General features: G+C 34.9%; 1 protein-coding gene and 1 non-coding gene across 2 annotated transcripts in view; one reads left to right on the top strand and one right to left on the bottom strand.

Moving 5' to 3' along the window:
- Window positions 1–13,455: 13,455 nt before the first annotated feature.
- Window positions 13,456–13,528, bottom strand: TRNAV-AAC (transfer RNA valine (anticodon AAC)). The gene has a single exon. It is a non-coding gene; the product is annotated as a tRNA-Val (tRNA).
- A 1,390-nt stretch (window positions 13,529–14,918) lies between these two features.
- The window catches only part of Clic (chloride intracellular channel protein 5), a 32,551-nt gene continuing 26,070 nt past the window's right edge, over window positions 14,919–21,399 (top strand). The window contains exon 1 of the mRNA XM_066283436.1: window positions 14,919–15,167. Coding sequence (XP_066139533.1) covers window positions 15,096–15,167 — 72 coding nt within the window. The 5' untranslated portion in view covers window positions 14,919–15,095. The remainder of the gene's footprint in view (window positions 15,168–21,399) is intronic.

Here is a 21,399-nt window from a genome sequence, read left to right as displayed (position 1 = left end):
AAAAATAATGCTCTTATGTAACATAAATCATACACACTAAGGCTCGGAGAAGGTATATACGAAATTGACTCGATTCCGTTTAGATGGCTTACTTACTCAATGTTCACGCATGCAGATGGTCTTTAACTCGAAAAAGAAAGAGGCTCATCTGAAGGATTGAAGGGAACGTTTGGATTCGGCGAATGGCAGCAGTTTCGAATCTTCCTACAATTTCAATTAACTAGACTACACACAATCACCGGATTAACGTAAATTGAGTCTAGAAAAAAAATCTGGAAAAATTATCAAACACCTAAATATGGATAGATATCTACAAACACTGGCACCTTCACCTCGAAATTTCGATCTCACAAACCTTAAAAATTAAATTCGCGCAGATTTTTAATGCTTTTTTCGATTTTCATGCATAATTATGTAAATGCATAATAAGGAATATGCGTGATAATTTTTTTTTTTTTAATAATTATACTGCAACTGGGAAAGCTCCATCCTTACACACAACCGAACCTTGCTTTTACTCGCAATTCAAGCTTTATAATTCGAATTCCAGTACTTATTGTATTTGAATTTCTAGGTATTCGAATGCAAAACCCTGCTGCAAACGCAGAGCTAGTATGAGTTATAATAAGTTTTGATTCTCTGAGACCCCGCCTTCGTTAAAGAGCATGTAGTTGGAAATGATGGGTACATACTACGCAACAATAAACTTTCGCCTTCAATCATGGCCGAAGCGAATAATGTTCGTCGAGGAAAATTAAATATTTTTTTAATAGCTTTTTTTTATCGAATAATTTTGTTGATCATTTATACGATTCTGAACATATTGATCTCCCAACAGTCCTATGACTGCGGACTAAATTCAGCAGCAAGTTCAAGCATCCGAAGGAGAATTTCGCGGTGAATATATCTGGAACTATCGAAACTTAAAAATAAATTAACAAAGAATTTTCTTGCACATCCACTCACCATTAAAATCAGTCGATTTATATGCGAGATAACAACATCGTTCGAATACACTAACCAAAAAATAATTCAATTATATCGCTTATCTGGTTAGATGCAGGTACATATATGAGCTGAAGGTGTTCCATTCCTAAAACTAGTTCATATCCCTTCACCAACTCGACCCTACCATACTCACCAATATGATCAACACCGTCGGTGTTCCATAATTCTCAGAAACACTCGTGATTACTGATTGCTTTAGAGAGAACACGTATACGAGCACATTAAGTTTTGTAACTTGCTTATCTAGCTACAATATTCAAGTTACAAAACTTACTCAATATCCGGACTTGCACAAATAATGCAGATGCGTCTTGTCTTGGAGCCCGAACCGATATTAGTTCCCCATATGCATGCGAAGAAGGAAATAGAATTTTAAATGAGTTACGAACTTTAAATGTAATTAAAAGGGTTATTGGTAAATTGACAATATATTTAAGGGTGTTAAATTGCTGAAAGGCACAATGAGAGAGGGAAGAAAATTTGAATTTTTCCATTACGCAATTTGAACATATGTGATATTAATCAACGAGTGTTAATCCTTCTAGGTTAATTGGTTATTTTGGTGAATATCAGGGTGTTAGGTGGGGGGTATATCTTTATCCTAGTGAAACGATAAATCCATAATTACCTTAAACCGGTTAAAGTGTTTAGTTATACTATAAAAAGTTGATAACTTCAGGAAAAGGAAATTTACACAAATAATGATTACATGGCCAGTATACGTGAATTTTTGATAAAATCTTGGGAACTGAAGAACAAAGGGGGCGCCAAAAATATTTTACAACAGATAATATTTTACAAACAACAAAATATTTTACACCTAAGAATTCTTTTATTAAAAAGAAGGCAAAAGTGTACTGGATGTCTCCGGAAATATCGATCAAATAAAGTTTATACCAGAGCTACTCAAAAAACACAATTTTTTTACAAGTTTGCGTTGGTCAATAGACCAACTCTATGACAAGTTCATGGAAAGAAATCATAAAATTGTTAGAATTTTTAAACCTATTTCTATCACTTCAACTAAAATGGTTTACTGTGCTAGAAATGCATCAAAAACAGAGTAATTAAAGATGAGTAATGTATGTACACAGGGTGAGTTTTTTCTTCATACATAGTGAAGGAATTCTTGAAAATAAAAATGTTCAAATACCAAAATTGTAGCACTTTTAACTATTTTATTTAAAACAAATGCATACTTTATTTTAATTACCAGTAATTAAGAACTGAAGTCAGCTTAAACACCCAAATATTATTTAGTATTCTAGCTAAAAAATGAACTCAGTTATAAAACAAAAAATTACATACAACTAAACCTTTTACATTTACAAAATATGTACTTTAAATCGTTTAGTAAAGAAGTACTTAAGTACATATTCAACAATCATCATAAATGATGTTCAAAAAGTCCGCCATTATTAATAATTTATTATTTTTATTAAGTTCATCAATTTTACTATGTTCTTGCACTTTAGGTTTCACAAAAGAGTCAGACTCTCCAAAGTTATCATACAACTTTTTAAATGTAGACAAAGTGGACTGCCGACGATGAAAACATCTCTGGAAATACTGTTTTTCAGCCACAACTGCACTATTATGACATTAAATATAACACTCGACAATATCGCGTGTTCGAAATTGGAAAAATAATTTTAAACTAAAGAAACACATAAATTAGACACAATAAGTTAAATAAAAACCGTAAAATTTCAAATGGTCATATAATTATGAAGTTATCGCTATATTTGATTGTCAATTTTATCGTTTCCAAAGCAAATTAAAATAAATAATAAATAAAACAGTTAAAAGTGCTATGATTTTGGGCACTTTTGGAAATAAATAAATGAAGTCAAATATACAGGGTATAACAGTTCATTGTAAAGATGTTTCAGAGGGCTATAGTACTATACCAAACAATTTAAAAATGCTGATGACGTCATACTCAAAAACGCGCCATTGTCAATTTACAGGGTAGCAAAGTTTCACAATTTTTAGAGGACACTTTCAATAGTTTTTACAATTTTGTTCAGATTTATTTTTATTTGAAGAAATTCGATTAAATTTTACAAATTGCTTCGGATAGTCGATAACTGAGCCGGGTGCTTATTTGTTTCCTTACGTCTCTCACATTCAGAAAATCCAGTGGTGTTAAGTCGGGTTTTCCTGAACTATAAAATATCTCTGATCCTATCCAATAGGTGGTGAAAAGGACTTCTTCAAAAGTATAAATTTTTTTAAACATTAAAAATTTCACAATCTTTTGATTTTAAACACAGAATATGCTAAATCAAATGTACTTAGATTTCGACTAGAAACTCAATTATGAAATAATATACAGGGTGTACTATTTGAAATATATAAAAAATATTTAAAATAGTAATTTTTTTTTCGTCATGACTCTAGGCATTACCCTGTATAGTTTAATATCATTTAAATTTATAGCCCTACCACAACCCTACATGTTTTTATTACTCTTTTTTTAATTCCTACAGGATTTTGAGATATTTGGTGTAAAAACTCTATTTTGAAACACTCCGTATACATACATATGCACTTTAACTCATCTTTTCTACTGTATTATTATCACTCTTGATATTCTCCCCATTTTCGCACATTTGCTAAATATTCTTGCACATCTGGATATTTTTCGCATTTATCCGTATTTTCTGGATACTTTTTTCGCACTAATTTCATCGCTTTCCCCCTCGATCGTAATCAAAATCAAACAAATTTTAGTCTCGTTTCGTTGATTTTTCCGCCTTCTAGTCTTCAACGTAGCACTAATTGCTTACGCTAAAGGCAAAACCTTGAAATTGCAAAATCAAACAGTATCGAAACCATCGACCTAAACGAAACTTGTTCCCCTTGTATAAATAATAAACGGATGACGAAAACAAAAGTTCTCAAAGTATCAAAAACTTTCCCATTAGACAGGAAACTCTAGACTTGTAAGTATAGTTTCCTTCTAGAGAAAAAGTCGATAGAGGTCTTGAATGTTGTTAGGGAATATGGCTCAAGTTTTGCGATATTCCCTGAGGAATTAAAGTCAAACCGCCGTAACTAACTGGCTGTCACTTCTTCTGCAGCCCGATGGCATGACGAACGGGGGCCTAAGGGCGATTGGTTCGTAAGGGCAAAGTGTTTATTTGCGGGATTGATTTTCGAATCTCAAAATGTGGCCAGAGAAGTCAATACATTTGTGTGGCATATGAACGTTTAAAATATTCCAATTAATGTTTTTACATAAACCAATCATTGGGTCAGTATCAGGAAATATGAAACATTTAGAGTTCTATAATTCTACATGTGCCTATCATAATGAATTACCTCAAAATTGAAATTTTTGAGAAATGGGGAACTCTGAGTCTTCGAAGTTCCATGAAAACGTATACACTTTATTTTCATCAACTTTGCGGAGCTAAATCTGACAACAGTGGTGTATAGACTGAAACGTACACTCCTTCATATCACTAATATTGTAAACTGTACTGTATACACTAATATGCTGAAGTACTCTCACTATACATATAGTATCCTGTCTTACCTTCAGTTTTCACCTCGAAAGATATTGTACACTTCAAATACCTCTTCAAGAGCTTGCAACCAGTAAACCACGTTTGCAAGTTTAAAACCATTACTCTTCAACTTAAAAACGAAAAAGATTTTACGGCATACTAACATTTTTTATATACCTAACACGTGAGAAAGTAGCTTTGCTGCCCCCGATTGCTGCCCAAAATCCGCTTAGTATCGTTCCGCCAACAGCAATCGTGCCGTAAATTATGACTTTCTGTGCGGTAAAATATCAATTTCAAGTAACTATTACCGCACGCAAATCTAAGGACTTTTGAGAGTGGCACATAATTCACAAAGGATCTTTGTGGGTTACGTGCCCCTCTGGCCATTTTTATGCTAGTGGTAAAACTTCTTACCGCATATGTAAGAATGTTATCGCATGCTTATATGTATTTAATTAAACACGACTCGCGAAGGTATTTGTCACTCACGTATACCGCTTTGGTTTGCGAGCAGTAAATTTTTATATTGCACATGTGATGTAAAGTGCTAGCTGCAGCAGGCAAATGCATGCAGTGTAGGCTCTTTACTTCACGCTCCTGGGATATATATACATACATACCTGTATATATTTAAGAGAGATAAGTGCACTCCTATTTTACTGAGCATGTCTCGGATATATAAAAACTAAAAGAAATTTCCATTCCCTTAAATCGATTGTGTCGTTGGAACTGTAACCAGGGCTTCTGGATGTCAAGATGGCCTTCCTTCTTTTGATTTATCGCATTTTCGAGAGGCGTGCTCACCAACTTCGATTCGCTACTTCAATTAGAATAATTTGAGTGATGAAGGTTTTTCGGATAAATATTGGATTTGACATGGGTTTTTCCGGAAATTTCGTGTGTTTGTAACGGCGCCGGGTAAACCAAATACTGAATTCGAACCTAAAACGAACAAAATGAAAAATATTATTTATATGGCGAGCAAGAAAGATGTGCAAGAAGACAATGGAAATTTTGAATACTAGACATTCTAATTCTAATGTGAGTTAGACATCTCTTTTGAATCTAAAACATAGTTGAAACCTCAAACACAAAAAATTCAATATTAATACCAGGAAAAAACTTTCAAATAATTAAGAATGTTGAATTCATTTCGATTTGAAGGAGAGACGTACATCGATGGGACCTGAAACAAAAAAAAATCATTATTAATGGCGGAAAAAAGTCTTCAAAGGAGTAATAGTGAAGAATTCATATCGATTTGAAGCAGAGACGTACATAGTTGGTACCTGAAACAAAATAAATTATTATTAATTGCGGAAAAAAGTCTTCAAAAGAGTAAAATGAAGAATTCATTTCGATTTGAAGCAGAGACGTACATAGTTGGGACCTGAAACAAAAAAAATCATTATTAATTAAGGGAAAAAGTCTTCAAAGGAATAATAGTGAAGAAATCATTTCGATTTAAAGCAGAGGCGTACATAGTTAGGAACTGAAACAAAGAAAACATTATTAATTACTGAAAAAAAAATTCCAAAGAAATAAGAATGTCAAATCGATTTCGACTTGAAGCAGAGGCTCACACAGTTGAGACCTGAAACACAAAAAAATGTATATCTTGGAAACAGATCAAGTTGGAATATCAGTCTTCGGCCAAGATGCTTTTAAAAAAATTAAAATTTCATATAATTTCGACTTTCAATCGAAATTCTAATTACGTCGTCTTATTGACCTGGCAAAACTTAACTATAATCCACAAGAAACAAGAATGAAAAGTAACCCCCAATCATCGAAAGCATGAATCATCATTACGTCATCAACACCCACTTTCAGTCACAAAATGACAGTTAAACCCGTTAAAAAGTACCCTCTTTCCGCCAATAAGTCGTGGATACAGTAGCGGCGTACCTCAAGTCTTAAAAACAAAAGAAAACCCGGTTTTCCCGACTATTAATGCAGAGCGCATCACGCACGTCCGCCTCGTCGCCGCGCTAACATTCGACTGAATCATTTGCGAAGTGATATCAGTACTACCTGCCCTTTGTAAAGGGTACAGCTGATCGGTATTGAAAATCGATACACGATAGGAACTAATATGCGATGTTTTCAGATTTAATAAAAAGGGACAAAATTTGCAAAATGAATGCAGTAATTTCGTTAATCAAACTTATCCCGAAAGAATAAAAAAATAAATTTCCTATTCCAAAAAGTTGATGGCCATTGAAGTCGGAGGTTTTTCAAGAACAATATTAATTTAGAATTTAATACGTTGTGTTCATAATTGATACACACTGCCCCCCGATCACCCTAAATGGAGTCACAATTCCTCAACACGAGTCAGCCAAATACCTTGGAATGCACCTCGATAAGCGACTGAACTGGAAAAGTCACATACAGTCAAAGCGCAAAGAGCTTGATTTGACTACGAAAAAAATGTATTGGCTAATAGGGCACAAATCGCAGCTCTCCGTAGAGAACAAAATTCTCATATACAAAGTTATCTTGAAACCAATATGGACCTATGGAATACAACTCTGGGGAACAGCCAGTCACTCGAACATCGAAATCATACAACGGTTCCAATCAAAAACGCTTAGGTACCTGACTAAAAGCCCCTGGTATGTTGACAATAAAACCATCCACTTAGACCTTAACATGCCCTGGGTTCGAGGAGAGATTGCCAGGTTCTCCCAAAAATACCAGGACAGACTGGACAATCATCCCAACCATCTGACTGGCCATCTACTCAGCGAGGAGACCATCACAAGAAGACTAAAACGATACAAGCCACCTGATCTGCCGGAGCGCTTTAGCAGCTGAAGATATGTGTGAGAACCAGTAATATTAAGTGACCAGCCATTGGGCATCTGGAGGAACTTATATTGTTAAGTTCCAATCAAGACACTATATCCAACCATTGCCAACGTCTTTCAGCGCATTTACTTATTGTTTTTGTACAGATTGTAAATAGATAAAAAAAAAATAATAATAATAATAATTGATACACATCGTATATGTTGGAATATTATACACATTTTCCATGGTTGCGAGTCTTATTATATTATTAAAATATTGAAAAACAGAATAACGAGTTTACTACCAGTAGAAATGTCACAGTCCTGCAGGGACAAGTCTTCTCCACTAAATTGTCCGGATTTTCTAATTTTTACTAAAAACTTATTTGTAGATAATGTACTCAACCCTTTTGAAAAATCTTGAAAACCGTTAGTTGTCTTCGAAAGAGCCAAAATTGACAAATAATTCCAGCTCAGACCAAAGGCGCACACAATTGACATTTCAAATCCATGAACATGGAAGTTAGGAAATTTAATTCTAATTAAAAAACTTAAATTTACATAATATGTCTTCCGTGTATACCAACACTGAGATTGTGGAACTTTGGAAATTCACTTTTCAGACCTTCATTTTCGACAAAAAACAAATGGAAAAATTAAGATCCAAAGTGATGCTGTATCTCAAAAAGTAAAAAAAAAATATTGCTAAACAATTTTCGTTTCGAGCTACCTCGAATATTAGTTTATTCCACATTTTGAATATGGTGTTAATGATTCTACCATCTCGGATGAATCATCTTAAAATCGATATCGGTATGAAGACGTACAAAAACTTTCCATTCTATCTCTTGCAAAGGTACTACTCATAGGACGAATGACAACAACGATGCGATGGCCTCCAAACATTCAAATAGCTTTTTTTGAAAGCGTAGAGCCATGGGTCCAACCATGAAAACGATACACGAAAAGAAATAATATTCAGCACATGTATGTTTACGGAAAGATGTATAAGCAGTAATAAAAAAAATGCTGAGTTAAAAAAAAAAAATCTATTTCGTTTCGAGATTATATGGGTGGGAAATTTCCAAATTTACACGCTGTACTTGTTAACATGGGCACCCAATGCCGCCCTAGACACCCAAAGTTTCTCCCTCTGATCGCTTTTTGAAGATAAATGGACGAATTCGCGCCCTATAAAATTGGAATATAACATCCCCATCGTGGTGTTCCGTATTTCTTGTCCAATCGTCTTTACATTTTCGCATACACCCTGGGAATCGAGAAGATATAAATCTTCGAGGTATTAGAAAAATCATTCGGGAAGTTTAATAGGAATATTAATCTTTGCGAAAAATGCCAGAGTCGCCAAAATTTTAATAAATCTTCGGGGAGGTAGAGGTGTGTCCTTCCCATGATTTATGTCTGGATTATATTTATGGGCTTGTTCTCGTGGTATTTTTCCGAGATTTTTTTAATACACGGCGCTGCGGAGCTGACGAATTTTTATTTATATATTATCAGCTACGATCACGAGGAAGATCTCCGCATGGCTCACTTAAAGCCGAGCTCGAGATCTCGCAGCACATAGTCACATAACTCTCAAATCCATCACGTCGAAATTATTCATGTCACAGCCTAAACCGGGATTGGGGAAGTTCATCGGCCCCCCAAAACAAAACTTTTAAACTCCCGATACTTAGAACAAAAACTCAGGGAACGTGTCTTTCCTTAACCCACCTACTTTATATTATTCCCGAGGAGGGCGAGAGATTTGAACAATATTCATTATGGTTTATGTTTTGAGCCCTCAACAGCTTTCCGAGGGGTTACTGTCAACCGCCAAAGTATCAAAGTGTTATCCCACGTTATCCTTCTTGAAGTTTATTTCGCTTTGTTAGTATGGGAATATTAAGGTGATATGAGCATATGAGAGATCATTTGAGGATACGAACGGAATTCCTCAATGAGGAGATTTCAACGTTTGAACTAAACTTTGAAATCGACCGTAAGGTACCTGGAGCTGCCGCCCTAATGTCGAATTCGAAGCGACTTTTCTTTGTGTTTTCAAATAGAAAAGACATACGAAAGCAAAAAGAATGATAAAAGGAAAGGGCTGCGAATGAAACCGAAAGTATCCAGTCGTGCGTACGAATTTCTTTGATCCCTCTAACTCGGTTTGAGAAGAGAGACTAACTTGATTAAGACGTCCCCAGGAATATGACGAGACTTGGAAACAGAAGCTTCTTTCTTAAGATGTTTTTGTTGCACATTGCATTTTGCTGCTGATTTCATATGTTTTGCGATTTGGGCACTCCAACGTACAACAACACGGATCTTCCTTAAACGACGGACATTTACTTACACATTTAATTATTCACATAATTATACTAAAATGAAGTCGTAACTAAACTGCACACGACAGAAAAACGTGGTCATACAGCCTTCATCGATCTCATTTATTGTATTTTTTTTTTCTTAATAACGCCTGACACAACAGAAAAGATTGTTGTTGCGATGGAATTGCTCACTACCACCGCAACAATAACTCCCACCGGTGTCTGAGACGTTGTTGACGCTGTTCTTCCAAACGCTTCGCAAAACCCTCTACGTTGCTGAAATTGTGCTCAGTTTTCAATCAAGAGAAATGCATTTTGCACGTAACCGATTTTCTTCAGAGGTCTCATATAATAAAACACTTGGTAGTCTTTTGGATGGAGTGAGCCAGAACTTTCCAATATCCCCGAAACTGTAAAAAACCTTTATACTTTCTATGTAGAGTTGAAATCCTTATGTTCCAACTATTTCCACAAAGCACTATACCATACCTCTTTCACTTCCTTTCCCCACCTCCCTATCACTCTCACAGACGCTCTTTCGACCTCACACCCTCTCTCTGCTTCATAAACCAGTTCTCATCTTAAAATGCTCAATTGAAAATGCAGAGTTGGAAGAATAAAAGTTTATCTAAACATTGGAACCATATATTTGGGCCGACCTGCTTAGGCAATAAATTTATTTCTCGATAAACGAAATAAGGTCTGGAAGTCGGAAAGCGATGTTTCCCCGCTCCTATTTCATTCATCAAATAGATAACGTCAGGTAATGGAAAATTTTCCAGATAACATCTATTGGATTCGATTCGTTCGGTTCTTTTTCAAATCGGCATCGAGACAGACTTAGGCCGATTTCGAGTAATAACTCCAAGGACGAAAACTGAAATTTCTGCATCTAAATGATCCGTATAATCTTAAAGATTTTAATGTAATTAATATTCCTTAGGGATTTTCGAGGACAAATAATGTCTTAGAACGCGCCCCATCACCCAGCATTAGATAGGTAGTATTTCAACCTTGGCAACCTCATAACTCAAGATTTAATGAAGGAATTCGTAAGTTTAATTGGGTAATTACAGTTTTTTTTATAGCGGATGAGATGGTCTTTAACTTCCCTTCGACCCTTTAAAATAAGGGTTGTCTTAATTTCGATTGTTGAAGCACGAAGCAGGACAGGATCTAACAATATTTGGGGACTCTCTAATTCTTAAAAAGTGTGAAATTACAACCCAACAGATATTGAACTTATTATAATCCTCAGAATTCGATTTTTGATAATTGATAATCTCTTTACCTCGCATCGGTAAAGATCACGTATAAGGCGTCCCAGGTAAGAGTGGACAGCGTGAGGATCTTCGAAAGGGTAAGAGTATCAGTGGTTAATTAAGGAAAAAGTTAAAAGTTTTAGACGCAAATTTAAAAAAAATTGCAAATTCTGAACTCTATCCACAGATGTTCGCAAAAGAAAACAGAATTTTCGACAAATCTTTTTTTTTCCCGACTGATTTTTCGACATAATTGACACTTCGTCATTGTCGCTTTTTTCCATCTACAACGTGACACAACCATATTTAAAATCCGAAGTTTCGTTTTCCTACGACCATCATCAACTTTTTTTTAGAATGGGTTTTTGGGCTCCCTTTTATTCTAAAGTCAATAACATTACTACTGACTGCACGAATATATATTAATAGCTCATAAATCCTAATTCCGAGAAACCAAATATATCCTACAGACAGTACCGACCTTTTAGGACAGAGGGGGTTGGACGACGGCCCAGGGCGCCAGACTTGTTAATATCGGCCCTCCATATAGGTATAGTTAAAGGAGGCGCATACTGGACGTAATTTGTTAACTGAGAGACAGGGCCAAAGTATTAAGTAAAAAACAAAGAAATACATTTTAGGTGAGATATTTTCGTGCTTTTACACGGGATCCAATAGATTTTGTAAAGGAATTAAATACCTGTTGATCCGAACACTTTTGCAAAACCTCTAATTTTTTTAAACCGCAGTGGTGTAGCGCTTTTCATATTCTTTCAAAGCCTTTAAGCCATGCTGAAAAATTCCAGTATCCAAACCTGAATGTCTAAAGGCCAAAACCCTTAAGACCTCGCTTTGCATTTTATTTAGGGGTAGCAAGGCTGCATAAAACCATAATGTCAATTTTCCCTAAGTCAATTACTGCGAAGCTCCTTGAAGACGATTCTGCCTAAATTTCCCACCCTCTTAAAGGGATACATGGCAGATTAAGTGCATCACGGATGGAAAATTTTGTATTTTCCGCTGATGATTTCGTATCCTTGGAGTATTGCGTTAATATTAAATGATTCGAAATTTCATAAGAAGGAAAGATGGAGATCTCTATGTTGAAAAATTCGTTGGAGGGCTGATTTCCTAGGTATTATTTATGACTGTAATGATCATCATGGTTAGTTCTCGAGGGCGGTATCGAGCACATTTTCCCCACACCAGGAAACTAAGAAAAATGAGTATTTTCACATTGTTAGGATAAACGTTTTAATTGAGGAAACAACGTGTAGACGTGAAATATCTATATTAAAATAAGATAAAAACCTCTTATCAAACATTTGACGAATACGATCCATTTCCTAGAGTTTTCCCCCAAAAGGAAATTTAGATATATCAAAATATCATTCTGTGATAGGTCTACTCCCTGGACAAAACGAAACTTGATACTTCAAGGAAAACGTAGGGAGAACAAACAGCTTTTATCGTATACTGTACAAGAGTGACGTAAGACAGCAAGTCCTGCGGGAAAACCGTCTATTAGTTATCGCAGTCTTATCCCGAAATATTTGGGTGGCCGTAGGCAGAGCCCTAAGAGGAGGCGCCATACACATATAAATCGGATGATTGATTGTTGTTTCCGAAAGTTTAGTTTGATATTATGATTTGGTAAATTTTGAATATCGCATTGTCCATCTTTTTTTCCATTGATCTAGGGGTGTGTAATAACAGAATGATGGGCAGGAACTCCACGGGTTGATACATAAAGCATCTCCACGTATATATTTCGATCAAAGAAGAATAAAGTGTCAATTTCGTCCTGCTAGAAAAATAGGAGACAAAATATCTCCCCATATAACTACGTGGCACGTTCGAAGCATTTCACTCTGATGTGTTGTTCAAATATGCAAAGCCCGGCCAGATAAGCTCCAAATGTTGGCAATATAGGAAGAATGGCATATAAGTCAAAAATAAGAAATAGACGTGTGCTGGTTACATATTGACCTGTTTACGTGTGTTGTGGAAAAAAAATCGTATACAGTTTTTGCAAACAACGCAATGTAGGAGGAAAACCGTGATAATCTCCTCCTTTTGTTGCAAAGTGAAGCACGAAAGCGCTGGATTAAACTAGAAGTAAGGAAACCTACTTTAATTCAACACTGTATTTACTTTCTTATTCAACCAGATTTCCCTCCCGAGACCTTTAACCTAATACACCCTCGAGAAATAAGGCCTAAAATAAGATCCATAAGGCTTTAGACTATGGGATATTCGCTTTTAGCTACAGGAGCGCCATAATTAAGGGGAATAACTTAACTCATAAGTGAACGTGGCTCATTTATCACACGAAACCACAGCAGGAGAAGGAATTTCGGCTTTTGCTCCTTTATAATTATAATATGATCCTGAGATGCAACCTAATCCGAGATTGGTTTCTGAAATCTTGAGTGAAAGAGAAATAATTAAAATTTGATTTCCTGCAAAGGAGAGGGAAAGTTAATGAAAGAACGAATAAAAAGTGTAAATTTGTATTGAGAAGAAAAAAAAGTTATGTTTCCGCCCGGGATCGAACCGGGGACCTTCCGCGTGTTAGGCGGATGTGATAACCACTACACCACGGAAACTATAATCAAAAGTTGACTAACACGCTCTACAATCCAAGAATTATTAAATCACATTCTAATTTTAACATTTAATTAATGTTTATTAACAAATTATCTCTGTCAGCATGTCTCATCACACTCACAATACCGTGCGTTTAAAAAAAATTCAGGTCGAATAGGCAATGAAATTATTTGACACAGAGTCCGTATGTCTTTGATATGTTCTATATAATTTCGAACATAAGCCTAACCTCAATTTTAATTTTGTACTTTAATAACGGTCAAAAAAAATTAAACGTAAATAAATCTAATTAATATTTGTTTACTTATCCCATTCACAGCAAATGTCGAAAAGAGAGTTAAATCGCAATGGCCCATTCTCCGTTCATAAACTGTCCATTCCGAAATCAGGGGTAAAAACAAATTGTAGCGTCGCTCCTCGCCGGACACCTCGACGTTCACCTCGCCAACAATTGAACATCGCTGTTTATCCTAATTCATTTGTTTTATTTCTTACGAGCAGAGAGGTAGTAAAAATGTTTTCTGATTCAGATAGTGATAGTGACCCGCCAAATATTTTGATATGGTAGTTATTATTAATTATGCTTTCTGTGAAATTTGATCTCATCCCGCAAACAAAATCACATATTTCGTTTCTTTACCCTCAAAAAATATTGAGCCCTTCCATCGGACCAAATATATAGAGTATTGCTGATTTAACACAACGTTGCCTTATGGCGAGAGCGGGCAAATGAGAGAACCAATCAAAAAGCAAGTTTCAAGCACCTCACTGCTAGATAATAAAATATCTTGTTCCTCATTTTACAACGATGTGATGCGTAAGGTGCGATCGTCAGTGAACAACTTCGGTTTGTTTTTCCTCAAATGATTTTATTGGGTTGATTTGCCATCGCTGGACGGCGAGGTAAACGTCGATGTGTTCAGCGCGGGACGATGCTTCACTATAATTTTACCTAAAGACTTTTTTTCTGGATGTAAATATAATTTTTAGCACTTAAAAAAGTTTAATTAACATTCAAGTCCGTGGAGTTTTAAAATGAACTAGTTTTAATAAAAACCAAAAAATAATAATGGTAGGTTTATTTGTTTGTTCGAGATTACATAGAACATATCAAAGACATACGGGCTCAGTGTTAAATTATTCCAAAGCCTATTTGACCGGAATTTTTTAAAACTGCGCATGATAAATAATATCAATTGATAATTATAATGGAACTTTCTATTCGACCATCCTTACAGACATCTAGTAATTGTACCGCGCACTACAAGCAGAGATCGATATGTCGAGAAAGCGTGTTGAGTAACTATTTAGTCTGCTAGATGGAAATGTAAAGTTTTCTGACTCATACCGCTCTTGACTCGTTTACTGTCACTGTCGTTGTCACTGTCAGTGTCAGTTAGGTTAGCCAGCGGCCAGCGAATCAGTCAAGAAACGCGAAATTTCAATTCAATCTAGAATTAAGTCAGTCAAATTTTCCTCATTTACGTGATACGCGGTTGGGGATTGTGTGTTAAAAGTGCCTATTTTTTTTTTATATAAATTTACTGGATTTATACGGCTTTTACAATGGCGGATGAAGTTAATGAAAACGGACACCAAGAGAATGGCGATGTTCCAGAAATTGAGCTCATTATTCGGGTAAGTCCCAAATTGTTACCAAGAGTTCTACAGAGTGTTGCTCAGGGCGTGACAAAATAACTGCCAAAAGGTGCCTTCGGTGACTTTTCCTATCTTGAATACAGTTCTTAGGTGTTTTCTTCTAGGTCAGCTTATAAATATTTTTACCTCAAATTTTATATATAATGAAATTGAAAAAACAATACATAATTAAAGTTTGACCTTGGATTATGCCAAATAAAAGTTTTCTCCTGTTTGTTCAGATGTTCCTACACAGATGAATATTCAGCAGAATCCATTACATTATTTTGTGGTTGAATTACTAAATGCATTCCAAAATAAATAGTTAAGAAGAGAATTTATCTTTTTGGATTTTCCCATGAGTTTACTCATATGTGAATGTTAATGCATATGTAGATGTCTTAAAAAAAATTACTGCTAGAGTTCTTAAACCTTCAAATAGTTGCCAGTACACTAACATGTCATACTAAGTTCCATTTTAAGATACTGCCAATTACAAATGATAAGTTTCAGGTATCGTTATAGGTTATAGTATAAGTTTCAAATCACCCTTATAAGTGTCTCGATTATTGCATATTTGATGATATTAGAAAATTCCTACTAAAGAGCATGCATAAGAATTTAAGGATATTTACTTACTGAACTAAGCAACAGACATAAGGTACTGAACTATAGCAATTTGTTTCATATGAAGAGAGATTTTTGTTGTGAATAGGGCAAGTCAATCAGTAACTTACTTAGACTAGAAAATGAGGTAAAAAATGGAGGAGTAATCCTATAACTTGCTTTAGTGACTTGTACAAAGAACTGATAAAGGCCTATATCTTTTAGACTACTTATTTCTAGGGTTTGTTTTCATTATAAATTTGAAGTATATATTGTTCCTAGAACAACCTGTACATAAGTAGTTAAAACTGAGGTGAGGAGGAATCTACTGATGTGGATACGTGTTGTAGGTATTTCTAAGGTATTTTGGTGTACATTTTTAATCTGGGACACCTTGTACCAGTTGGTACTTAGATAAAATACTAGTATTATGTTAGAAAAAAATGGAATATCTCTGTTTTTTTTTAAATATTTGTTAAAACATTTTATTAGTTGCTAACCCACATATCAACCTAGTTTTTTGTTAGTTGAAAATTCCATTGGTAAAATACAAATTAAGTCAGTAAAATGCAATAAATATTCTAAAAGTAAATCATCAAAGGGAAACATTCTTTGCTGGAAATTTCTGTTTTAATTAAAAAATGCGAGACGTCAATGAAACCCTCATAACATTATATTTTATCTCTCATTATCTTCATTTTTTAAGAAGAAAAAACTTTATATTATCAAGGTAGATTCAGGAACAATTAGACCTAGAGAGGTATTCATTCTGATAGGTTAAATATGCTATAAGCTCATGTATTTGAATCTATAAAGGTTTCTCAAAATTTTTGCTGAAATCGTCTCAATTTACTGAGAAAATAGCTAACTTCTTGAAAATAGGTTCTTGTCAAAATGATCCATGTCTGGATACTCACAATTTAGGTACCTTGGTATCAGACTGGATACGTACCCTGGCCAAATAAGTGCATTATTTTGTACGTAGCAATAAAAAATGTGGACCAAATATCTCTGCAAATCTATAAAATCATTCTATAAACCAAGTCTTCAGGTTTTTCCAAGAGTTTTCTTGTATTTGATGTCTGTCAATGCAGTTATGGGATATGACCAAAACTAACTCAGCAAATAGGAGGATAAAAACAGTTAATTAATTAACGTTCATTAGTATTTTCTTTGCTCAAGGGGTAAAAATGGATTCTATATTTAGCCAAATTCCCAATAGTCTAATGATTTAATTTGTTTACTAGTTGACCTACAATTTGCAAATCTATTATGCAGACACTCAAATTTGAACTGTCCTGACATTATCTAGATAATTTAAGATTTATGAGGCTTGTGCAAGATTTATCAGAGATTTATGTTATGTTCTATGTTTAGCAAAAATCGATATAGTCGTTGAAGTTAGACATTTTAATTTAAAGTGCGACACTTCGTGTGACATATTTACATTGTTATGCTACATTTATAGTGACTTTGGAAGCCTTTGAAAATAGCTCTACAATCCACATATTAATCATTTTAATCCCAAATGTAGAAAAAATCCTATTTGGAAATCCTTTGTTAAGTTCCATTTTGTAATTACTAATTGTTCTGAGATATTTCAATGATATAAAAAGTGTGTTGTTTGCCCTACTAATACTGATTAGTAGTTACTCAAAGTAGATACGTTATGACTTTTTTTCTTTTTCGATTGATAACGAACTCAATAAAGTGTCTCTGGCCCCTATCTAATCTATCTAGGAGTATATACCAACTTGTACGGACTTTATCAAGGGTTTTTATCAAACGTTTGCGACAATTATTAATGTTAATTCCCCCATAAATCCTCAACTTCTTACTAATTTCGTTAAATTCGTCATCAAATAACATTTATTTGGCAATCAAAGCACATTACACATTTGTTGTATTTTGTCATCAAGGTAAAGGATATTAATAGTAACAATTCTTTGTATGGAGATGTACGTACCTTGGTTTCATTGTTATATAATGCTGTTCAGGGGAAAATGATCATTGTATTTTAATTTTAATCCTAGAGAGAATAAAAAGAAAGGTATGTACCCGGGGGGTACATACTTTTATCGAACATCGAGATGTTCTTCAGAAAAGCTTGTTATTTGCTAATTTGGTAGATGAGTCAGCTACAAAGCTTTTAAGGAGACTTCATCCTTCTCATGCGTATTCTGTTTTATGTGCATCACAAGCGTATCCTGTTTCTTTGTTTTGTTGTTTGTCTTTGTTGCTTCTACCCCCCTCCTTTTTATAGAGTTTAAGATGTAATGCACTCTAGGAGAGTAGTTGTAATCAGTTTTCCAGATACTCTAGGAAAGTATCATTTATAAGTTAGACGTATTATCTCTTGAAACATTTTCATAAGAGTTTCATATCTACTTCGGAAGGTGTTTCAAAATAGTATGTAAAAATTCAGGGGGTGAATCTGTAGATGATTTTAAGAAAAAAGTTTATATGAGCAGGGATTCCTTCTGACATTTCGTCTGAAATACAGGGCGATATTTTTTTCCTTCCTAATAAGACCGTTCCGGCATTAAGTATTTTTGGAAAATTGGAGAGCTTAAAATACGTGTAAACAAGTCTGTTAAAAAGAAAACAATACTTTTAATTTTACCAATGGCATCCTCACTTGCGTGATGCTGAACATTTCAAACGAAAAATTATACTCCTCTGTTTTTTCAAATAAAAATCATTTTTCTGAATGCTCGAAATTGTTGTGAAATAAAACGTGTGCTGAATATTTTTTATTGCGGTAATTACACGTTTTTATGCAAAAAAATGAAAAGCGGCAATCTGCAACTGAGAAACTGCATAATTCATTCACTTTACATAATAAAAAGAACACTAGAGACTTTTCAAAGAATGCGTGATACCAAGCGAGAAATGCGAAAGGCGATGCATGTCTCGGCCTTTTCTTAGGTGAAGGGCATTTTGAACACCTTATTTATTATTTTTTGATAAATAATTTAATCTTGTAGTTTTATATTGGTTAGAAAATAATATATATTTTTTTAATTTCTTACCATCAAAAAGGGTTAACATTATGAAAAACATTCAAAGGATTTTTTCACAGAAATATAGATCATTCATTCAGAAAATTATTTTTATTTAAAAAAAAACTGTGGCATATCATATTTTTCGTTTCAAATGCTCAGGGTTATATTTATGAAGGCTCCACTGGTAAATATAAAGACATTTTTCCCCCCTAACGATGTGTCCATATACATATGTTTTACGCTCCCTAATTTTCACAAAAATATTTAATCTCCTGAACGAACTTACATATTGGGAAAATTCTGTATTTCAGCCTCATGTTCATATGAATTTTTGTTCCTTAAAATCACTTACAGATTCACCCCCCAGAATTTTAGAAATTCTATTGTGAAGCATCATGTAGATTTGATGTTCGAGCTTCACATGGGACTCTGCATAAAGGCTTATCGAAACAGTGATGTTCTCAATATATTTCGAGAACACTTCATGTGGCTATCATCTGGTGTTGGATAGCTATCATAATGCACTTATAGAGCTTACTTGCGAATAAAATAGTAATTGAGAACTCGTCTAAAAGCTCGTTAATCCCAGAATTAGAGTGAATAGTTTCTCAGGAATCACAATAAAGCTTGCAATAAGTAATCGCCTTAAAACACATGTTCTACCCCACTTTTATCCTCGTTTAAGCCCTCTCTGGCGCAACATTGTTAACAAGCAACCGTTAATAAGCGGGAGTATAAATCTTAATTCAAGGGGTATGATCGTATTTTTGGTGACTTCAATCCCGTGCCCCCCTTTATTCACTATAAGACTCTAACGAATACAATTAAAATCAGCAACAGCCAGTTAAAGCAGCGTGAGTCATGCCTGATGACATTTTATTTACTTACTGTGTTATTTATGAATACTTATTATTTCTCATATGCTCCTTGGTTACCTAAGAACTTTCAAGCCATAAGTACCATACCACTGCAACCTTGACATGGTAAATAAACGGTGAATATTGCTTGGAGAGTTCACCGTATTGACAATACATCTATCTGCACATTCCATAATAGGAGAGAATTGTGTAAGTGTCTTATAGGCCACTCATATGTACCCAAGAACCTTGATATTGCAATTTCATATGGAAAATCTGTGAATGGCTATTTCAGTTGATTATTATTAATGGTTCTGTGGTAGGTACTGGCAACGGTTAACTTAAACTTGAAAGAAGCGGGTACTGCTATTGTGTAGTGTGTGTAATTTTTGTTTTAATGGTCTGAGTATTTTCGGTGTTTTGCAAACGAATTGGTGACTAGGCTCATAAATTTCATGCGTCCCAGTTGGTTCTGCTGATACCAGATCTAACGGTACCCGCACAAAAAAGACACATCCTCACTTTGATAACCCACATTCCGAAGGCAATTAACACAATTTACCGCGTGTAAATGTTTCGTGATGTCAGTAATTAGCAGGTGCATGACTGAATAACAACCACCAATTCATGTGTGTATTTTTTGTATGTCGGTTACCACTGAATTTAAACGCTGCAACAGATGAGGTTGTCAGTGATGTCTAATCAATTTAATTGCAGGCAGCATACCGAGTGTCCACCGAGGTTTCCACCTCTAGAATCTTGGTGTCCTTTCTTGCAAGGGTTCGGTCATATTTAGTCATCATTGAAATACCCAATTGCGAGACGCGACCTGCAGAGTTGTACAGTGGTGGCCAAAAGTACATAGACAAACCGAGTTTTTCAATTAAATCGTGCATATGCTAATTGACCTGCCTCCTATGCGTGTATGTTACTTATCTCAAAACACGTTAAAAGAAATAATAAACAAATGTTGATAAAGTCACTTTATTTTCAATAAAAAAACGAATCGTTGGAATTCGCCTGGTCAAAAGTGGATAGACCTGGTAAAAACAGTTGAATTCACTTTAAATTCTTAAAATATCAGAAAAATATTAGTACAATTTGCATTTGGTTTATAGTCTACAACGTGCCTGGTGGCGCAAAAATTTCCTGATTTAAAAGAGCGAATTGTTAAAGCTTTAAATGAGGATGAACGGCGAGTTCAAATTGTCCGCAGGTTCGACGTTAAAAACGGCACTATTTGGGCTATAACAAAAAAAATATCAAAGAACTGGATCGATTGACCAGAAACTGCAACCTGGACTACCAAGGAAGCTAAACGAAAGAGATGTGCGGCGATAAAGACTATTCGGTCGAAAAATCCATTCATGTCTTCTGAAAAATTTCGATCTGAGCCGGAACTTTTCGGAGTTTCTGCGTCTTCAAGGACTGCAAGACGGGAGATTGGTCGAAGAGAAATTATTTGCACGTAGGCCAGCAAAAACCACTTCTCAGTAAGAAAAATCGGAAGGCCCAAAGGGAATTGGCTAGACATATTCATTAGTTCAAACAGGATTGGGGACGAGTTTGCTAAAGCGATGAATCCAAGTTCAATTTGTTTAATGCCGATGGCATTTAACACATTAGACGTCCCACTGGTCAGCGATTAAAACCTAAATGGACCAGACCCACGGCCAAGCATGGAGGAGGATCAGTAATAATATGGGAATCTTTCAGCGGTTTTGGTATTGGCCCGCTACATAGAATAAATGGAATCATGCATAG

The sequence above is a fragment of the Euwallacea fornicatus genome, chromosome 7 (assembly GCF_040115645.1).
Source record: "Euwallacea fornicatus isolate EFF26 chromosome 7, ASM4011564v1, whole genome shotgun sequence".
In the NCBI taxonomy this organism is placed as follows: Eukaryota; Metazoa; Arthropoda; class Insecta; order Coleoptera; family Curculionidae; genus Euwallacea; species Euwallacea fornicatus.
This window is presented reverse-complemented; position numbering and strand designations above follow the sequence as displayed.